General features: G+C 38.0%; 1 protein-coding gene across 1 annotated transcript in view; it reads right to left on the bottom strand.

The window, feature by feature from the left end:
• VCL (vinculin) overlaps positions 1 to 20,055 on the bottom strand; it is a 107,758-nt gene that overhangs the window by 65,471 nt on the left and 22,232 nt on the right. Inside the window, exon 2 of the mRNA XM_090278242.1 lies at positions 3,315 to 3,385. Coding sequence (XP_090134368.1) covers positions 3,315 to 3,385 — 71 coding nt within the window. The remainder of the gene's footprint in view (positions 1 to 3,314; positions 3,386 to 20,055) is intronic.

The following is a 20,055-nucleotide window of genomic DNA, read 5'->3' as shown; positions in this document are numbered from 1 at the left end:
TTCCCGCTCTTTAGGATTTCTGGAGGGATTCCGTCGCTTCCTGGTGCTTTCCCGCAAGCGAGGCAGTCGATGGCTTTGCCGAGCTCTGCCGCAGTAGGTGGGGTGTCTAGCTCCTCTATGACTGGTAGGTCTGGGATGGCGTTAAGAGCAGTGTCTTCCCCAACTATACACCTCTGGCAACTACCAATATGCTTTCTGGATCTCTGGGTTTAGGTTGTTTTCTTAAGATTCCACAATAAGTGAGATCACACAGTTGTGTCTTTCTCTGACTGATTTCACTTAGCATAATGCCCTCAAGATCCATCCATGTTGTTCCAAGTGGCTGGATTTCCTTCATTTTTATGGCTGAATAATATTCCATTACACACTCACACACACACACACACACATTTTCTTTATCATTTTATTCATTGATGGGCCCCTTAAGTTGTGTATGTGTTTTGGCTATTGTAAATAATGCTGTAATGAACATAGAGATGCAGATATCTTTTTGAGATAGTGATTTCAGTTCCTTTGGATAAATACCCAAAAGTGGAATTGTTGGATAATATGGTAGTTCTATTTTTAATTTTTTGAGGAACCCTTAAAAAGGTAGGATAAATACTTAATTCTCTTCTTTTAATTACCAATTACCAGAGTAAAGTGCTGGTGTTCAAGTAAATTTTGTTTTAAAGTTACCTACTTTTTGAAGATATCACAACTAGGGCAGACTCCTTAATTTTTCTAAGTTCCCAAGAAAGCCTATGAGAGCACATTGCATATTTCATGGGTATATATCTCTGGGAGTGAGCAGAAATGAGTTTACTGAAGAAATTCATTTATTAATATTAATCAAATGATCTTCATAGACCTGAATGTCAAGGTTGAAAGAATTTTCTGTAGGGTCATCTAGTCAACTACCCACCTGACATTAAAAAACCCAGTACACTATCTCGCCATGCTCTATACCTTCCAGGGGATGAGGGGCAAATATGTATAAACTGGAGCTCTGATTTTAATGTAAGGTAAATGCCAAGTTTAATTAAAATGTTTATTGACAGCAAAGGATTCCTGTCAATGTTACTATGGTGATGGAATGACACATAAAGTAGGCTCATCTTGGTTAGAGCTGGAAGAAACCTTGGCAGTCACTGAGTTCACTGAAAGCAAGTCAAAAATAATACTCCCACAAAACAGGCTCTACAATAAACAGATGCTTCTGATACCTTACTTCCTGACACATGAACATTTTGTGGAACTAACAGAAACATAGTTCTGTAGAAACACCCACTCAAGTAATTTAGAAATAAGAAGACATCAATATGGGTAAAAATTTGCATCTTGTTCTATGAAAATAATGGAACATAAGGAAGATAAAAATAAACACTTCTCACTTTATTTAAAAGTGTGATATATAACATATATACAAAAAACTGCACAAAACATACGTATAATATAATAATTATTTTTAAAAACCACCCACCACAAGAAGTCAACACTATAACTCAAAACAACTCAATACTTTAAGTCAAGAAATAGAACACTATTACCACTTTAGAAGCCCATATGTACTTTTCTCCCTGTGTATAACCCTCTTCCTTCTTCCCAGAGGTACCACTATCCTGACTTTTATGATTTTTATTTCCTTACTCATCTTTATCATTTTACCAAATAAATAGACATCCTTAATAACAGTTTATTTCTATAATGTCTCTGAACTTTAAATAAATGGAACCTACCTAGCTATCAATAATTCCCTCATATCCCTCAATTATTTTTGAGATTCATTTATTCTTTTTTTCCTAATTGAGGTGAAATTCATTTAACATAAAATTAATCATTTTAAAGTGAAAAATTCTCATTCCTTTATTACTGATTAATATTCCAATTTATGACTATACTATGATTGTTTTTATCCATACTACTACACATAGACCAGTGGGGTCATCAATATGTCTGTATATGGATCCTAGTGTGCATAGGCATAAGTTTCTCTAAGTAACATACCTGAGAATGGAATTTCCTATCTTCTATTTTGGAATTGACAAACTTCTTTCTCAAAGTGGCTGCACCAATTTATATTCCCAACAGCAGTTTATGAGAGCTCCAATTGCTCCACATCCTTATCAACAACTGATATTATCAGACTTATTAATTTAGGTGCTTATAATGGAATAATATGCATTTCTCTGATGACTGATGATATAGAGCACCTTTTCATACATTTATTGGCCATTTGGATTTCCTTTCTTTTGAAGTACCTATTCAAATTCTTTGCCCCCCTTTTTTTGAATAGTTATTTCATTCTTTTTTTTTCTTAAACATCAATACGAGAAACATCAATGGGTTGCCTGCCATACATGCCCCAAAAGGGGATCAAACCTGCATCCCCAGCATGTACCCTGCCTGGGAACCAAACCAGCAGGCCTTCAGTGTACAGGATGACACTCCAACCAACTGAACCACACAGGCCAGGGATATTTATCTCATTCTTACTGACTGGTAGAGGTTCGACTGTTTTAAAATACTGTGTTATGCATCAGCCTTTTACTTAGGACTTGATTGCCACATAGAACAAAGCCATTAATCAAAGACAATGTAACCAAGAACCTGGGAATTGCTTTAAAATCCTCACTGAGAATATGTTTTATTGATTTTAGACAGAGGGGAAGAGCAAGAGAGAGAGAGAGAGAGAAAGAGAGAAACATCAATATGAGAGAAACATTAATTGGTTGCCTCTCATATGTGCCCCAACTGGGGATCAAACCCTCAACTTAAGTATGTGCCCTGACCAGGGATTAAACCTTTCAGTATACAGGATGATGCTCCAACCTCCTGACTCACCCAGCCAGGGCCCTGGGAAGTTTTAACAAATCAAAAGTTACTATCTCTGCTTTTATGCAGGATAGACCAAAATGTCTGAAAATTATTTATAAAAGAATTAGGGGATATGTAAATATACCTTAAATTTAAAATGCTACTGAATTACAATAATTTTTTTAAAGTTATTCCCTTATCTCCAAGCAATGATGTATATATACAATTCAGGTTCATACATGACAACATCAGAATGTTTCTGAATCCTTTCCATTCTGGAAAATAAAACTCAAAAGTCATGGTTTTATTAAAATATAATGATGTTAAAATGCCTAACACCAATGAATAAAATCAGCAGTAGGAAAACTAAGTGTTAAAATATGAAAAATCGAAATTTCAATTGTAAACACAGTCTTATATTTTAAAAATACATAAAAGCTGCTCCTGGATCAGTTGCTTTTCTTTCCTAAGAAGAGAATTATTCTGCTTAAAAACAAAAGAATATTTTAATTACTTACTTAATAAATGCTGGTGGCATATCTCTCTTCAAAATCTGATCCTCAGTGGTTTGAACAGTCTCTTTTCCAACCTACAGAGGAAAAAAAAATTCACAATTCAAATATAAATTCTCAGATTTTTTCTTTACTTTTTTTTGTTTAAATCTCAGGCTTTTAAAACTATTACTTAAACATATTTAAAATATATAGTTTATAGTAAATCTATCATTGAAGTTTCTAGATACAAAAAAAATTCCTGGATATCAATATTTCTCCAATATATGCTTCCACAACATACCTGGATAACAATATGAAGTACAAACAAATGTATTAACCCTTATCCAGAGTACATGTAATTAATTTGAAGGCATCATTGAGCACAGTGAGAAAAAAGAAAAATTCATCATTGAGGATATATATGTGTGATATTGCATTTTTAACTGATAAACTGCTACATCTCTAAAAAAGCACATGAAGTACATGAATCAAGTTGGGTAGGCTAAAATGTCTATACAGAAAAACATGTGTTACTGAACTGGGAAAAATATGTTAAGGAATTATGACTCTGAAACTAGAAAGCAAACATGAAAATACACAAATTCACTAGTAATCAACACATTTTTTTCCCTACTAATAGAGCAAGTTAAAAAGAAAAAATATATAATGCTAAATGCTACAATGTAATAGTTTTACACCCTGCTGTTGGCAATATAAATTGGTATATTCTCTTTAGACAATCATTTGTTATTGTTTGTTAAGACATAAAAAAAAAAAAAATGTCATATCTAAGAGCTCCATTTATGAGAATATACCCTATAAGCAATAATATCAAATGTGGTAATAACAATATTCATGAAATATTCACAATCATGTTAGTTATGAAAGCTAAAACATTTTTTAAATAATGAGGAACACTTAAGTAAATTAAGATATATCTTTAGATTGAGTATTATGGGGCTATTAAAACAATGGTTACAAAGACTCAGCCTATGGGAAAACTTATGACATTTATTTTGTTAAAAGGAAAAATAAAAATAATAAATACACTATGATTAAAACAAACCAAAAATCCATATGTATAAGGAAAAACAGTGAAAGGATATAAAGTAATGTTAACAGTGGTTTTATCAATTCTTGGGAAAATTTCAAGTAATTTGTATCTATATTTCCTATTTTCTAATTTTGTGGAATGTGAATAGAGAATTTTTTAATTTAAATATTAATACTAAAATGTTACTCTGAGTTTTTTAGGTACAACTATTTCCTACCTAGTAATTTTAGTAATTATCTATCATTTTATAGAAATCTCCTAAATGGTAATGGCCAAATATTTTTAAATACTGAAATATTAAAAGCCACACTAACCAGGTTGTGTATATGTGCATGTGTTTTTATTATACCACAAATGTTACACATACTCATTTTTTTCAAAATTATTCCTGTGTAGGGCTTAGATGTCAATTTTTCTTTATCACATATCGTAAAATATTATAGAAGTAAAGTTTAATATATTGAGTGGTGAAATCTACCAATTCTATCAATATAAAGCTACCTAACAGAGTTAAATCATAAATATAAACCTGATTTTAATGCAGAAATCTGTGAAATTTTCTAAACTCAGAATGGAAAGTATCTCAATCCTACTATTTAACCATTTAACCTTTGATTTGAGTTTAAAAAAGAAAATAATTAAGAAAAATTCCTAAATGCACAGTAAAACAGCTAAAGAAAATAATACAATAAACTATTCTCAGGGATTACAAGTCATGCATAAGTTAATGAATACAAGTTTTTTCTCTCAAGTTAATAGTTCAGAAAGAGCAACACACATATACCACTGAGTAATAGCTTTTGTAGACAATAGACTGTCTGTAGCATAATAAAAGCCTTTTAAGACAGTAGCTTGTTCTGTAGAGTTTTTCAGATCAAAACATGGCAGAATATTTCCAGATGTATTGTTCACTTTATTTCTCAACTAAAATCAACCATTCAAAAAGCAGTGGGCCATGATTTCATGAAGTAAAAAATGATGTTCAGCAACAAAGTCACTAGTTCATACTAAGTATAAAGGGCCTAGAAGGATATTCACATTTAGATACATGGAGTATCCTTTTATTTTAGACACACACACACACACACACATATACACTGAGAGGGGAGGTGGCTTCTCTTATGGTTTCTTTAGGAAGTATTCAGTTGTTGAGTTTTATTAATTATGCACCAGGCACTGTTATAGGTACTAGGGATAGTACAGGGAATAAAAATAGATTTCTTGCCCTCATGGAACCTATATTCTAGTAGGAGTAGACAGTGAGTGCACGAGTAAATAAACAAACAAGATCGTTCCAGATAATGATAAGGATGACACTGTAAAGAGTAGAGTAAACACCCTCGCTGGTGGGGCTCAGTAGATTGAGTGCCAGCCTGCGAATTAAAATGCTGCAGTTTCAATTCCAGTCAGGGCACATGCCTGGGTTTCGGGCCAGGTCCCCAGTTGGAGGCACGCAAGAGGCAACTGATCGATATATCTCTTCCACATCGATGTTTCTCTCCCTTTCTTTCTCCTTCCCTTCCTCCCTCTCTAAAAATATATAAATAAAATTTTTTTTTTAAAAGAGAGAGAATATGAAGAGCCTACCTCAGAAAGAATAGGCAAAGAAGGCTTCTCTGAGGAAGTAACTTTGGAACTGAGACTTTGAAGCTGAGAAGGAATCACTCATACAAGAGCTTGAAAAGAACAATCCAGAGGGAGAAGGAAAAAAAGCCCTATGGCAGTAAAGTTTGGGTATAACAAGGAACCAACCATTGGAGGCCAGAGTGGCTGAAGCTCATTGAGGAGGAAGGTGTGGTGATGAGGTTGTGTGAGAAGGCAAAGGTCGGATCACAAAGAGGCTTTTGAGCCAGGTTAAGGTGTTTGGAATCTTTTCTAAGTTCAATGCGAAGCAAGAGTGCTAAACAGGAGATTGGCATGATCTGATTTTCTTTTTAAAAGGTCATTGTGCCTGTAATATGGAGAAGTGATCCTAGCAGGCAAGGAGAAACAGGGTGACCAGTTAGGAGGCTATTGCAGTCATTCAGGAGAGGGATGATGGTCACTTAAAACAAGTCATGAAAATGGAAATGGAGAATTATTTATTTTGGAAGCAGACAGAATTAACAGAACTTGCTCTTGTACAGACTGGGGTGGGGTTGGTAAGTAGACTGAGAGAAAGAAAAGAAAATACCTTTTTCAAAGCCAGCAGTGCTAGAAGGCTGATATATGGCAAATATTTATCATGAAAAGATAAAACAATCATAAGTACACCAGACAAAACCATTAAAACAAATATTCTGACACCAGTAGAGATAATTACTAAACAATAAATTTTATTTAATTACTTTATGTTCCTCTTGTAAGGGTGAGGGTAGGTGAGGAAAGAGAAATAGATAATAGAAACACACTTAAGGGCTACTTCTTTAAAAGCTATTTTTAAATATATAAATGATGAGCACTAAATCTGAGTTACTATTCTAAACTGTATTCATACTTACAGTGAAAGATCCAGAAGTGCTCTGATCTTCAATATACTCAGTCCAGTATCAGGTCAGATGCAATGAATGGCCCAGTTTTTAAGGCACAACACATAAAATATGCTATGTAGAGTGACTGCCATTTTCACTTGGGAAGTTCATTTTTGGCAATGCTATCCAATAGAACTTTCTGTTATGATGGAAATGTTCTACTTCAATTGTGCTACCTGATATATGAGCCATTTGCCACACATGGCTATTGAGTACCTGAAATGCGGAACTGAACTATTATTTTTATTTAATTTTAATTAATTTAAATTTTTTAATTAAAACTTCTTTTATTCACAAGTTTAGGTTCATGGCAAAATTGAGGGAAAGATACAGAGATTTCCCACACACTTCCTACTCCCATATATCTCAATAGCCATCCCCATTATTAACTTCCCCCACCAGAGTGGTATTTGTTACAATTGATGTGCCTACCATTGACACATAATCAGCAAACTTCACAGTTTACATTACAGTTCACTCTTTTTTTTAAATATGCTTTATTGATTATGCTGTTACAGTTGTCCCATTTATTTTCCCTTTGTTCCCCTCCACCCAGTGACATCCCTCCCTCCAGTTGTCCCCACCCTCCTTAGTCCGTGCCCATTGGTTGTGCATATAGTTCTTCTCAACATCTTCCTATCTACTCCACTCCCTCCTACTATGCTTCTTGATTCCTGTACCATCTCCCTCCCTTTCCCCCCTTGCCCCTCCCTGCTGACCTCCCCCTATAATGTTCCCCATACCTATAATTCTTTTCCACTCTCGTTGCCTATTTAGTTTGCCTTTGTTTTGATTCCCTAGCTTCTGTTATTGGTTGTTGTGATCCAGTTTTCTAATTTTAGTGTTCATAGTTTTGATCCTCTTTCTCCTAAACAAGTCCCTTTAACATTTCATATAACAGTGGTTTGGATCTAATGAACTCCTTCAGTTTTCCTTTGTCCTGGAAGCATTTTCTCTGCCCTTCTATTCTGAATGACAGCTTCGCTGGATAGAGTAATCGTGGTTGTAGGTTTTTGCTTTTCATTACTTTGAATATTTCTTGCCAGTCCCTTCCTGCCTGCAGAGTTTCTTTTGAGAAATCAGCTGATAGTCTTATTGGGACCCCTTTGTATGTAATTCTCTTCTTCTCTCTTGCTGCTTTTAAGATTCTCTCTTTATCCTTAATTTTTGACATTTCGATTATAATGTGTCTTGGTGTGGTTCTCCCTGGGTCCAGTTTTTTTGGAACTCTCTGTGCTTCTTGGACCTGTAAGTCTATTTCCTTCCCCAAGTCAGGGAAGTTCTGCTTCATTATTTTTTCACATAATTTTTCAATTTCTAATTCTTCTTCACCTACTGGCAACCCTATGATTCAGATGTCAGCCTGCTTATAGCTGTCCCATAGGTTTCTGAGCCTCTCCTCATTTTCCTCACTTTTCATTTCCTCTTTCTGCACTGGTTTACTGTTTGTTCCTTCCCTGTGTTCGAATTTGTGGATTTGATCCCTGGTTTTCTTTCCCTCATCACTAGTTTCATATGTGTTTTCATTCGTTTCAGCAGGACTGGCCTTCATTCCTTCCCCGTCTTGTTTAAGACCTGCTGTTAGGTCTTAAGCATTCATATAACCAAAGCTCTGAACTGTGCCTCAGAAAGATTTCCTATCTGCTGAGACATTAGATTAGATATTTGCTATCTGGTCACTTGCATCACCTCGATCTCTATCATGATCTGTGCCATCCTGACAGTTTTGTGTTTACTTTTGCTTCTTGGGCGGGGTTATCACACCTCCTACACTATAAGGGGCGGAGCCCCATGCACTCGTCACAACCGGGAGACCCATCTCACCACACTGTGGCATTTTCTGTGGTGGTGCGGGTCCAAGATGGATTCCTGCCGTTCACTCTCCACTGAGAGACTGGGCGCCTCCTCCTCCGTCCCACCTCCTCACAGTCCAAGGCAATGGAGGTCTGCCTTCCACGGCTTTGGAATTGCAAGCTGACGGGTCTGGTCTGCAGCCAGGAGTGCTCCCCAGGTGCTTCTTGCCTCCCCTTAAATACGGGTGTCTGTGCTTACCGCTGTCCTGCCACCGTCGCTGCTGCTGCCACAGACAGCACAGCTTGACCTCTCCTCCCCAGCTTCGCCCTTCCTACCTGTCCGGATGAGCACCACTTCTTTATAACTTCATACGTTAGACTTCCATTTATTTTCTGGAACTTCTGGTTATTTCTGGGTTTGCGGTAGTTATATTCCTTCTTAGTTGTGGAGGGAGACAGAGCGTGTCAGTCTAGGCCTCCATCTTGGCCAGAATTCTCCTGTCTACAGTTCACTCTTGGTGTTATATATTCTATGGGCTTGACAAATATACTCATATAATGATATGTATCCATTGCTATGGTATCATACAGAGAATAGCCCTAAAAATCCTGTGCTCTGCCTATTTATCCCTCCCTGCCTTCAAGCCCTTGGCAACCACTGATATTTTTACTGTCTCCATAGTTTTGCCTTTTTCAGAATATCATATAGTTGAAATCATATAGTATGTAACCTTTTCAGATTGGCTTCTCTCAATTAATTTTAATTGCCACTTGTGGCTAGAGGCTACCTTATTGGACAGCTCAGGTCTATGAGACTTCGTCTCCTAAATCTAATCTTCCTGCCTCTAGACGCTTCCTCTTCCTAATGCACTCTTTACATAGCTACTAGATTAACCTTCCTTTTTGCCTTTGCTACATGGTATCTTCACACACACACACACACACACACACACACACATACACACACGCAGCTGGGCCTGGAAAGGCAAAAGTTGTCAGGTAGAGAAGAGAGAGATCAGACAGCCCAAGCAGAATAGGGAACACAAGCAAAGGTTCAGATGTGTTTGAGCACATGACTGACTGACAAGAAAGATAGGCTGGTGTGGCTTCAGCAGAGGATAAAAGTTAGAAAGGAAAGTCAGCCTATGAGAGGCTGTATGCCAAGTGAGGACAGAGATGATTCTATAACTTAAGCTGCCTATTTATTCAAAGGTTATATCATCTTCTGTTTTAGATCTTTCCAAATCAGTGTTCAATCACTGAAGTATCAAGTCAAGAACTTTAAAAGAACCCAGTTTCTGAAAATACAAAGGACCAGAAATCATCTCCTTTTCATGAACTGGCAGAGCCTATCTACCGTGTTTCCCCCAAAGTAAGACATCCCCCGAAAATAAGACCTAGTGCAATTTTTTTCAAGCTTAGAAATATAAGGCCTCCCCTGAAAATAAGACCTAGCACATCTTTAGAAGCAAAAATTAATGTAAGACACTGTCTTATTTTCGGGGAAACAGGGTAGGAGAGCCAAAGACAAACCTTCACGTTTTTGAGCCATTGACCAAATCACAGGAAATGCACTTTCCTCCTTTCTCCCTACACCATAGGAATAGAAACCGTTTTTACAACTCCCATCTCTTCCAAATAAAAAGAGAATAATTAAGAAAGGGATTAACCCACAAAATGCTCTTTATTAAAGAGCAGGGATCTTCATGGCTTATGAAAACATGTATTCCTGGAGGTCAGTCTTAGTATGGGGAAGCATATGATTCCTAAAATAGGCTACACCTTTGCAAACAAGCAAGTCAATAATAATCTAGACAAATGTTTCTTGAACTGATTCAACATCAGATAATCAAAACACTTGGCTGGTTAAGCCAAATGTTTTTGCTACATACATATTAAGAGCACATACATGAGAATTTGGTGACTTTGTTTCTAGTTCTGGCCTAGCTAATAAATGGCAATGTGACCTTAAATAAATTATTTAATTACTCAAATATTTCTTCTGTACTATGTGATCTCTTTAGGTATTTTCTCACTTTTGTATATGGGTTGGCTAAATTTCATTTAGCTCTCTGATAAAGGAAATTCAACTTTAAATTTATCTTTTCTATCTTAAGTCCTCATTTACTACCTCAAATTTTTTTTGGGAACAAGACAGATATAAAATAATTAATAAATATAAATATTAAAAGCTCTAACATCCTGTCCTGACCATCATAGCTCTGTGGGTTGGGCATTGTCCTGCAAGGCAAGGGGTCGGTGGTTCAGTTTCTGGTATCTGGCCTGGGTTGCTGGCAAGGTCCCTGGCTGGGGGCATGTGGGAGGAAACCGATCAATGTCTCTCTCGGTCATCGATGTTTCTCTCCCTCTCTATCTCCCTCCCTTCCCTTCTCTCTGAAAAGACATAAATAATTTATTTTTTAAATCTCACTTCCTGTATATTTTATCTATATCTTTTATGACTGTGAGGTCAGGCTGAAGTAGATGTTTGATTTTTTTAACCTTAAAATAAGTCTTATTTTCTCGGGGGGGGGGGGGAACTATGTCTAAAAGTGTTTACACACAGACAGAAAAAGAGTGACATATAGATCTTAGTTACTGTCTAAGTTCTGAGCAGGTTTTCCAGGTCAGCATTTAAAAACAACCCTTTTGAGGGCCCAGAGGTTTGAGAAGGGGGAAACCTAAAATATTTCCCTTAGCCCAAACTAAGTATAATGGGCAAAAGGGTATTGGACAGGTGAGATGTGCCTGGCACACCTTCCTCCAAAGAAGCCCTTTTTTCCCCTAATGTGGGACATTGAAAAATTAATCCCTGCCTTCTGTCATCTAGTGGTTATGGATTGAATGATGTCTTTTAACCCTGTTGCCAAATCTGTTGCACCCAGAATTCAACAAGGATGCCAGCCTGTTAAACCAAGCACGCCGTTGTCCGGGGACAGCCAACTGACCTGGAGTCTGCATGATCCTTCCCCATGTGGGAAGGCCACCCTCCCCTCCACACCCCCACTCTTATTAGGGATTTCTGGACACAAGGGTAGGTAGGACAATGACCATGTCCAGCTCGAAGCAGCTAGAGGCACTTGAGACCTTCGCCCATTGTCCTTTATAAGATTATAAAGGGTCTTAAGTCTGAGAGGGAGGGATTGTTATTTTTTATTGTTAAAATAATTAATTAATCATTTATTTATTAAAAAAGAAGAAGAAGAAGAAGAATATATGAAAGGGTGAAGCGGGAGAGCTTGTATGTACAACCCATGGGCATGGAATTGGGGGGGGATTGCTAGGGGAGGGGTGGTGCTGGGTGCAGGGGAGCAAAGGGGAAAAAATTGGAACTATTGTAACAATATAATCAATAAAATAAACTTTAAAAATAAAAAACCCTTTCGAAATAATCTAACTTTATAGTAAATATGTTTTATTGTTTCCAAACTTTATTCCATTGCTGAAACTCAAATTTGTTGGTTCTATTCATTGCTAAAATTCTTTCTCTTTTATTTTCCCCTTCAGAAAATTGCCTCTAACTTCTTGAGGCCCAATTGCATTCAATTCAATAAACGAGGCAAGTGCCAACTATGTGTCCACTAGGTGGTGGGAAGAGAATAAGAAAAGAAATAAAGCACTCTTAGACATTAAGCTAAAATAATGGTTGTGAATGAGTAAGCGGCCCGGGGGCATTTTTAGGGGCTTGGCACAAGAGCTCTTACTTTGTTCAGGAGCTAATTTAAATATCTTTTGTTCAATATGTGACTTTAGTTCAAAATTTTTTGTGAGAGGCCCTTTGTCTTCTGCTGTTGTTATTACTCCTTTCATCACTATCTACTTGATTTGATTCGGTAATGTAGAGATGATTTCTTTCCAGCAAAAAACACTTGGCTGGTTCAAGTCACTATCCAGACTAAAGAATATATTAATGTAGATGACTCCCTTAGCTAGACTAAATGTAAGAAATCAGGAAGACAAAACACAACAGGGAGGACTTATGTCACCAATTTGTACAATGTAAGTAGTAATTATAGAGCATTACATTAAAAAAGTGGCAGGGCGATAGTAATCAACAGAAGTTCTTACTGGATGAGAAGATACAAATAATGAAAATGTAAGATTAACTTACAGTTAAAGCTACAGTGACCAATTGATTGTGACCAGACAAGGGAATGTGCATCCATCTGCCTGTACTACTGTACTTTACATCCCTGTGGCTATTATTCTCTAACTACCTATTTGTACTTCTTAATCTCCTCACCTCTTCACCCATTCCCCTACACCCAGCTCCCCTCTGATAACCATCAAAACACTCTCTGTATCCATGATTCTGTCTCTGTTCTTCTTGTTTGCTTGGATCGTTTTTTAGATTCAATTGTTGATAGATATGTATTTATGGCCATTTTATTGTCATAGTTTTTATCTTTTTCTTTTTCTTAAAAAAGTCCCTTTAACATTTCATGTAATAATGGTTTGATAATGACGAACCCTTTAGTTTTTTCTTGCCTGGGGCTCTTTAACTGCCCTTCAATTCTAAATGATATCTTTGCTGGATAAAGCAAACTTGGCTATAGGTCCCCGCGTTTCATGACTTTGAATATTTCTTATCGTCTCTCCTAGCCTACAAAGTTTCTTTTGAGAAATAATCTGCTGCTTTTCAGATTCTCTTTAACCTTTGGCATATTAATTATGATGTGTCTTGGAGTGGGCCTCTTTGCATCCGTCTTGTTTGGGACTCTCTGTGCTTCCCGGACTTGCATGTCTGTTTTCCTCACCAAATTAGAGAAGTTTTCTTTCATTATTTTTTCAAATAGATTTCCAATTTCTTGCTCTTTCTCTTCTCTTTCTGGCACCCTTATGATGCAAATGTTGGAATGCTTGAAGTTGTCCCAGAGGATGCTTACACTATCTTGTTTTTTTGGATTCATTTTTCTTGTTCTGATTGGTTGTTTTTGCTTCTTTATGTTCCAAATCATTAATTCTCAGCTTCATCCATGCTATGTTGTTTCCCTGTAACTTGTTCTTTATTCCAATTAGTGTACCCTTCATTGCTGACTGGATCTTTTTTATGCTGTTGAGTCCTCACTAAGTTCCTTGGGCACCTTATAACCAGTGTTTTGAATTCTGCATCTGTTACATTGCTTATCCCCATTTTGTTTAGTTCTTTTTGGGGAGTTCTGATATTTTCTTTCATCTGGGCCATGTTTCTTTGTCCCGTCATTTTGGTAGCCTCCCCACGTTTGTTTCTATGGAACCACCATGACTCCCTGTCTTGGTAGCATGACAAAGCCTCCCCTATTGTTACAGAGCAAGGCCCCAAAATTCCCCAGAGCTGCAGTTTAGGGATGGAAGAAGGGGACCCCTTTCAAGATGCCTTTGCAAATCTATCACTGGTAGCTAGTCTTAGTTATGCAAGTGGCTTTGGTTCTTACAAGGCCCCAAGGAGATGGGAGGGGTTTTGACCATAGAATGGTGAGGAAAAAGCATACAGGGCCTGCACAAGGTTCTGCGAATGATCAGAACCAGTTACCATGCCCACGGCATCACAGGCCACAGTCAGGGATTTAAAAATAAGGCAGCAGCAATTTGCAGTGGGGGCACCATGTGATTTTAGAAGGGCACAGAGCCAAGCAGTCTTAAAGAAGAAAAAGGAGACCATGCAGCCTGGGCTAGTAAGAAAGCTGGCCTGCTGCTGCTTTAATCGTGCCAACTTCAGTGGACTCCAAAGCCTGGACTTTGGGACTTTGGAACTTGGGACAGGCAAGAAGGACTCCGTTAAAACTTGGACTTCACCATGTTCCAGCACAGAATGGCACATGTTTTCCTGGACTGTTATATGGAGGATGATAACATCATACCCTAGGTCCTGAAGAAAGGAGCTGACAGATAAGAAATGGGGAACTTCTGGGCATGGGTTTATAGCCTTTTGGGGAACAAGGGAAGTGCTGAGTTCTGTGGGAGAACAGGGCTCTGAGCAGAAATGTTCATAGCTCTCCCCAGGTTGGAGTATTGTAAATAAAGACCTGTTTTCTTCAACACTAATTGGGTTTTACACCAAGGCACCATGTGAAAGAACTCCCTTTTCGCTTGGTAACACTATCACCCAAGCTGGATACTCAGGTGTGCCTTTAGTGTGGGCTGGGTACTTTCTCTTGTAGTTGAGACTTGGGTGCTGCTGGCAGGTCAATTAGGGGAATTCACCCAGGCCAATAAGCTGTAAGGACTGGCTCTGACCACTAACCACCAACCTCCACCCTCCAAGGAGGATCAGCTGTGCAGGGGCAGGGAGGTGGTGCTCTGATGTGGTCTGTAGCTTGGTCCACTGAGTGTGCAGGCCTTGGGGTTTCCCGGGTGGTGTAGGCCAGGGTCTGCCCCCACTTCTGTTTTGCTGGGACCACCCTGCATGACCTATAAAGCAATCTGAGATGGCTTCTACTTGTGCGGGGCTTGGAGATCCCAAAACAAAGCCAAGCTGTGAATCTAGGCTGGCTGCTGCTAGTGCTGGGCCTGGGGCCACTTTGCAAGAGGTACTGGGGGCTGGGAGCTCACTGAGGCCAGCTGTTGCTCCTTTGAAAGGATTTAAGAAGTTTTGAAGAATGAGCCATGACCAGCCATTTATATGGAAAAGCCACTGTTAACAGCTATAAGTTGGGTAGAACAGAGCCTCAGGGGATCTCCAAGGCAGGGCAAACTGTGTTAGCCAAGTTGATGGATTGTCAGATATGGCTTCCGCCTACCAGCTCTGTGGCTCTGTGAGGGGATGAATCAGAAAAGGGACAATAACTCTGCTTACCTTTCTGTCTTGAAGCAAGCTGTCCCTCAGCTCTTGCCTTGATGCCAGACAATTCATTTCCTCTGATTCCCGTGGTGCCTTTCAAGCTGCTACCCTGATGTTTGAGCTCAGAGGGGGTGGGTCTTAAAATGTTCATGTGGGGTTCTCTAAGAGGAACTGCACAGGACTCCAACAGTTCCTTCTATGAACTCAATCCCTGCTTGATTTTTGCAGTCAGAAGTTATGGGGACTTATCTTCCTGGCACTGGAACCCTGGGCTTGGGGGCCTGGTGTGGGGCTGTGACTCCTTGCTCCCAAGATCTCCCTCCCAAATTTTTACCCACCACTCATTCTGTATCTTCACCCCTCCTACCAGTCTGGATGGATGTGGTTTCTTTAATTCCATAGTTTTCAGACTTCCATTCAACTTGATTTCTGATGGTTCTTAGTGATAGTTGTTCTATAATTTACTTGTAATTTTGATGTGGTTGTGTGAGGAGGCGAGCCACATTTACCTATGCTGCCATCTTGGCCAAAAGTCTAAGGTTGTGGGTTTTTTATAAATACTTTCTTCTAGTCTGTGAGTTGTCTTTTCACTTTGAGGGTATCCTTTGCAGCACCAAAGTTTGTTATTGTTTTTTTCCAATTTATCTGTTTTTTATTTTGTTGCTTGTGCCTTTGGCATACAGTTATTTATCCCTTAATGATGGGGGTACGTTCTGAGAAACATCATTAGGCAATTTCATCATTGTGCTAACACAGAGTGCACTTGTACAAACCCAGATGGTATAGCCTACTCCACCCGTAGGCCATATTTATAGCCTATTGCTCCTAGGTTACAAACTTATACAGCATGTTACTGTACTGAATATTACAGGTAACTGTAACACAGTATCTGTATATCTAAATATATCTAAAATGGAAAACATACAGTAAAAACACAGTATAAAAGATAAAAATGTCAGAACCAGAAGGTGCTCTATGTGAGTGAGTGAGTGAGTGAATGGCGAGTGAATGTAATGCCCTAGGACATTACTGAACACTACTGTAGACTTAATAAACACTGCTCCACAGCCTTCCCCTACTTCCTCCCACAGGGTTAGAAATAGAATATCAAAGCTGTCAATGCTGCTCCATGAACAAGGATGTGGGCTAGACTGATTGGGAATAACAAGGAGAAACTGACTGGGTAAGGCACAAACCATCCTAATAGTGACTCTCAGGAGGGAGTGAAAGGTGGCCTAAGGATCAGCAGAAATAAGAAATCTAAATGTAGAGATAAAGGAACATAGGGGTTTGTACGGCAATGTGGTTTTGTCTGTTGCATGTTGGAGCAGTGGTTAGATTAAGGAACTTTGTGGTATTTATTAAAAAGGCAGTGTTTAACATGAGGGCATAGAACTGAGGAGTCAATATTTTGACTTTGGAAATGTATTTTTGGTTCCATTGACCCTGTCTGGCACAAACGGCTCTCTCTGGCATTGAATTGATGGCAAAAATAAGACTTACCTATGCTTTACATCATTGCTATCTGAAAGTATTTCTAAAGTACAAGGACAAACTAGCTCCACAGTAGCACAGAAAGCTTTTACTAAAGTGGCACTAAATACTTGTTAAGATAGCTCCTGTGGACCTGTGTCCTTGTACAAATCTGAGGTCCTCAACAAAGAATTTTCAGCAATATTCTGAAGACTACTGAGTTAGATCTGTGAGGACTGTAGTGCGCTCTGAATATGTACCACTGAGGGGACCAGCTCCTGTGTGCTGAAACAGGTCAGTAACTCACTGATGGCAATGTAATCTGCATTCAGAATTGAGGTGCTAAGTGAGAAGGAATCTATTTCCAAGCTCCACAAATATTGCTCCTGTCAGAGAAAAAAAAATTCCTCCTGAATCACATAGACTTCCATTTCTTACAGAAAATTAAGCTTCATTATAATTTTATGCAACCACCAACATATATAATCTTTTTGGTCCATCATGGACCAAAACATCATTATGGGCCACATGACTAGCATCTAAAGTTTTGCCTTACCAATGCCATGAAGAGTAACGCCTATGTTTTATTCTAAGAATAGTTTTAACTCTACATTTAGTTCCATGATCTATCTGAGGTTCATTTTTGTATATGGCTAAGGAAAGGGTTACTTTATTTAAACAGGAGAAAATCAAGCATGTTGATAGGCTGAAGAAGGCAGGAAATTAGACACTAATTATGAAGCAACGTCCCTGAAAAGGCAGGGATAGAATCCAGAGAGCAGGTGGAGAGAATAACCTTAACCAAGAGGAAGGCCACCTCTTCTCAGAGACAAGGGGGATGGTGAGGAAAACGAGTGGAGACAGAGATACAACTGTAACTGTGGAGTCTATAAGCTGTGCCTTCTTCTTAGGAATTAATAAGGCATATTAAAAGTCTAAGATAACCTACAGACAAGAAATCTATTTAATTTTGCTTAATCCACCATTTTCTAAATACAATTGAGCCTCCTCCTTCTCCTCCTCCTCCTTTTTTCACTAAGTAAATACAGGATTTTTTTTTTCTTCTGGTATTCTGCACTTTTTTTCCAGAATTCTTAATTTCTTAACAATATCTATTAACCTATGATGGAATTTGGATTTGTACAACATACTTAGAAAACAGTGATCTAAGTCAGGAGTTGCAAAGTTGGCCTTTGTGCAGAATTTGGGCCAAGGGTTTCCTTTTGTCCCCCTCTTTCTTTAAATTAAGAAATTTTACAAAGACCCAAATTTCTGATATCTCTTGAAATATCAAAGGATTTGGCCACATTAGACCTGCATTCCAGCAAGGGAACAATTGGCTGGAACCCAAATGGGAAATACAGCGTGGGGCAAAAGTAGGTTTACAGCTTTAGTAACAGAACACAGAGTTTATTCTTGTATAATTATTGTATCATTTTCCATACAGACAACTGTAAACCTATTTTTACCCTATCCTGTATACTCTCTGCTTCACTCCCTAAAATCTTAACATCCAGATCATGTAACTCATTTATGTCACTGCCTGGTTCCTGTGGGTATCTGGGTATCATTCCCATACTAGGCAACCCTCTCAGTGTTTATACAGAGTAAAAAGTTCCTGAAGCCTCTCTTAGAAATTCCTTATCAAACTCCTCTCTAAATTTTTTCTTTTACAAAAGTACTCTTCTTATGAGAACTATGAGAAAGATTTAGAAGTATTTATGTCAGGAATGACAAAATGGCAGTGTATGCCCACAGATCTATTTTGTTTGACCTGCACAGTATATTTTTTTAATGGAATATTTCACATTAAAAAAGAAATAAAGATTTCCAGATTTTAATGAGTATCAGGAAGACCTAATAACACTAGGCCCTGTTTCCATATGGCAAAAATAAGCTGGAGGTATTAGTAGTTTTCTTCAATCAGGGCCTGCATTTTTTAATTTTTCACAGTCTCTAGCACTCCTCAGTGTCCTACAACTGGCCTGATTCACTTATTACCTATTCAGCCCTGCAAGCATCTAATTTGTGCAACCTGATTTAACAAAAAGATTCAGTCTTAATTAGCATAGTACATTAGGCAAGTTCCCCAATATCATGAGTGTCATGTGAAATTTTACTTAGGTCTCAGCTATTTCACTAATAAGTAATAATTTCACAACCCACTCACCTCTAAACATATTGAAAACATGTCTAGAAGGGAATACAATGTGGAACATAGAATTTCATATGATTTATTTTCTTCTTAATCTTTTTCTGTACATTTCAGATTCTTAAAAAAAAGTATGCATTGACTTCATAATCAGAAAAATATAGACAAAAAATTTTTTAATATATCAACAATATTCTTGGTAAATAATCCATAAAGTAATAAGAACACCACCAGTGTCTAAAAGGTTCAAATTTTGAGCAACTGCCAAAACAATTTAAATGTACATCAATGAGAACACAATCAAATGGGTTAAACAGCAGATGAACCATGTCAGTGACAAATTTTAATGTCAAGGAAGCTCATCTGATGCAACATACTTCCTTAGAACTAGTGTTAAGCTGTCTGGGCAGCAGCTGTTTATTCTAACCCAACATGAGATTGAAAGTGTCAATTAAGGCTAGATAAATGTTAGCAGAGCAGCCTTCCTCATCAAATCCCTATTTATGAAAATACTTCGGCAGGCCTCCAATGTGCAAATACTTCATTCTCTCCCTCAACTCAGGATTCTTCTGCAGACTTCACAACCACTTACCCTTGTGCTATGAATGGCCACTAGTTTAACAATGAAGCAGGTCTTGAACACAGGGAACTTATCTTCACCACTCACTTTCTGCCCAGCTCTCTCAATGGAACACAAGATATGGCTCCTTCCATTTCACAGAGAATTTTAGAGTGAAAGAGAATTTGGCAATCTAATCCAGATTCTTCACTTTAAAAATGAAGCTCAGAGAGATTATTTCTCTAAGAAAGTTGCAGAACTTGAATTTGAACACAAGCCTCATGACTCTTACTTACTGTGTTCGCAGGTACACTTCCTAACTTGGAAGCAATACATTTTTAAATAACAAATGCTCCTACACTCATATACAGTATATCAAACCCTACCTAAAGTGATTTCCATTTTGGTTTCAAACATACATAAGTAAATGCTACATTAAAGACAAACACAATTCCCCCAGTTCT

The sequence above is a fragment of the Furipterus horrens genome, unplaced genomic scaffold (assembly GCF_987537825.1).
Source record: "Furipterus horrens unplaced genomic scaffold, mFurHor1.1.pri manual_scaffold_5, whole genome shotgun sequence".
NCBI classification, from domain to species: Eukaryota; Metazoa; Chordata; class Mammalia; order Chiroptera; family Furipteridae; genus Furipterus; species Furipterus horrens.
The sequence above is the reverse complement of the archived record's forward strand: the minus strand, read 5'-3'. Positions and strand labels throughout refer to the sequence as shown.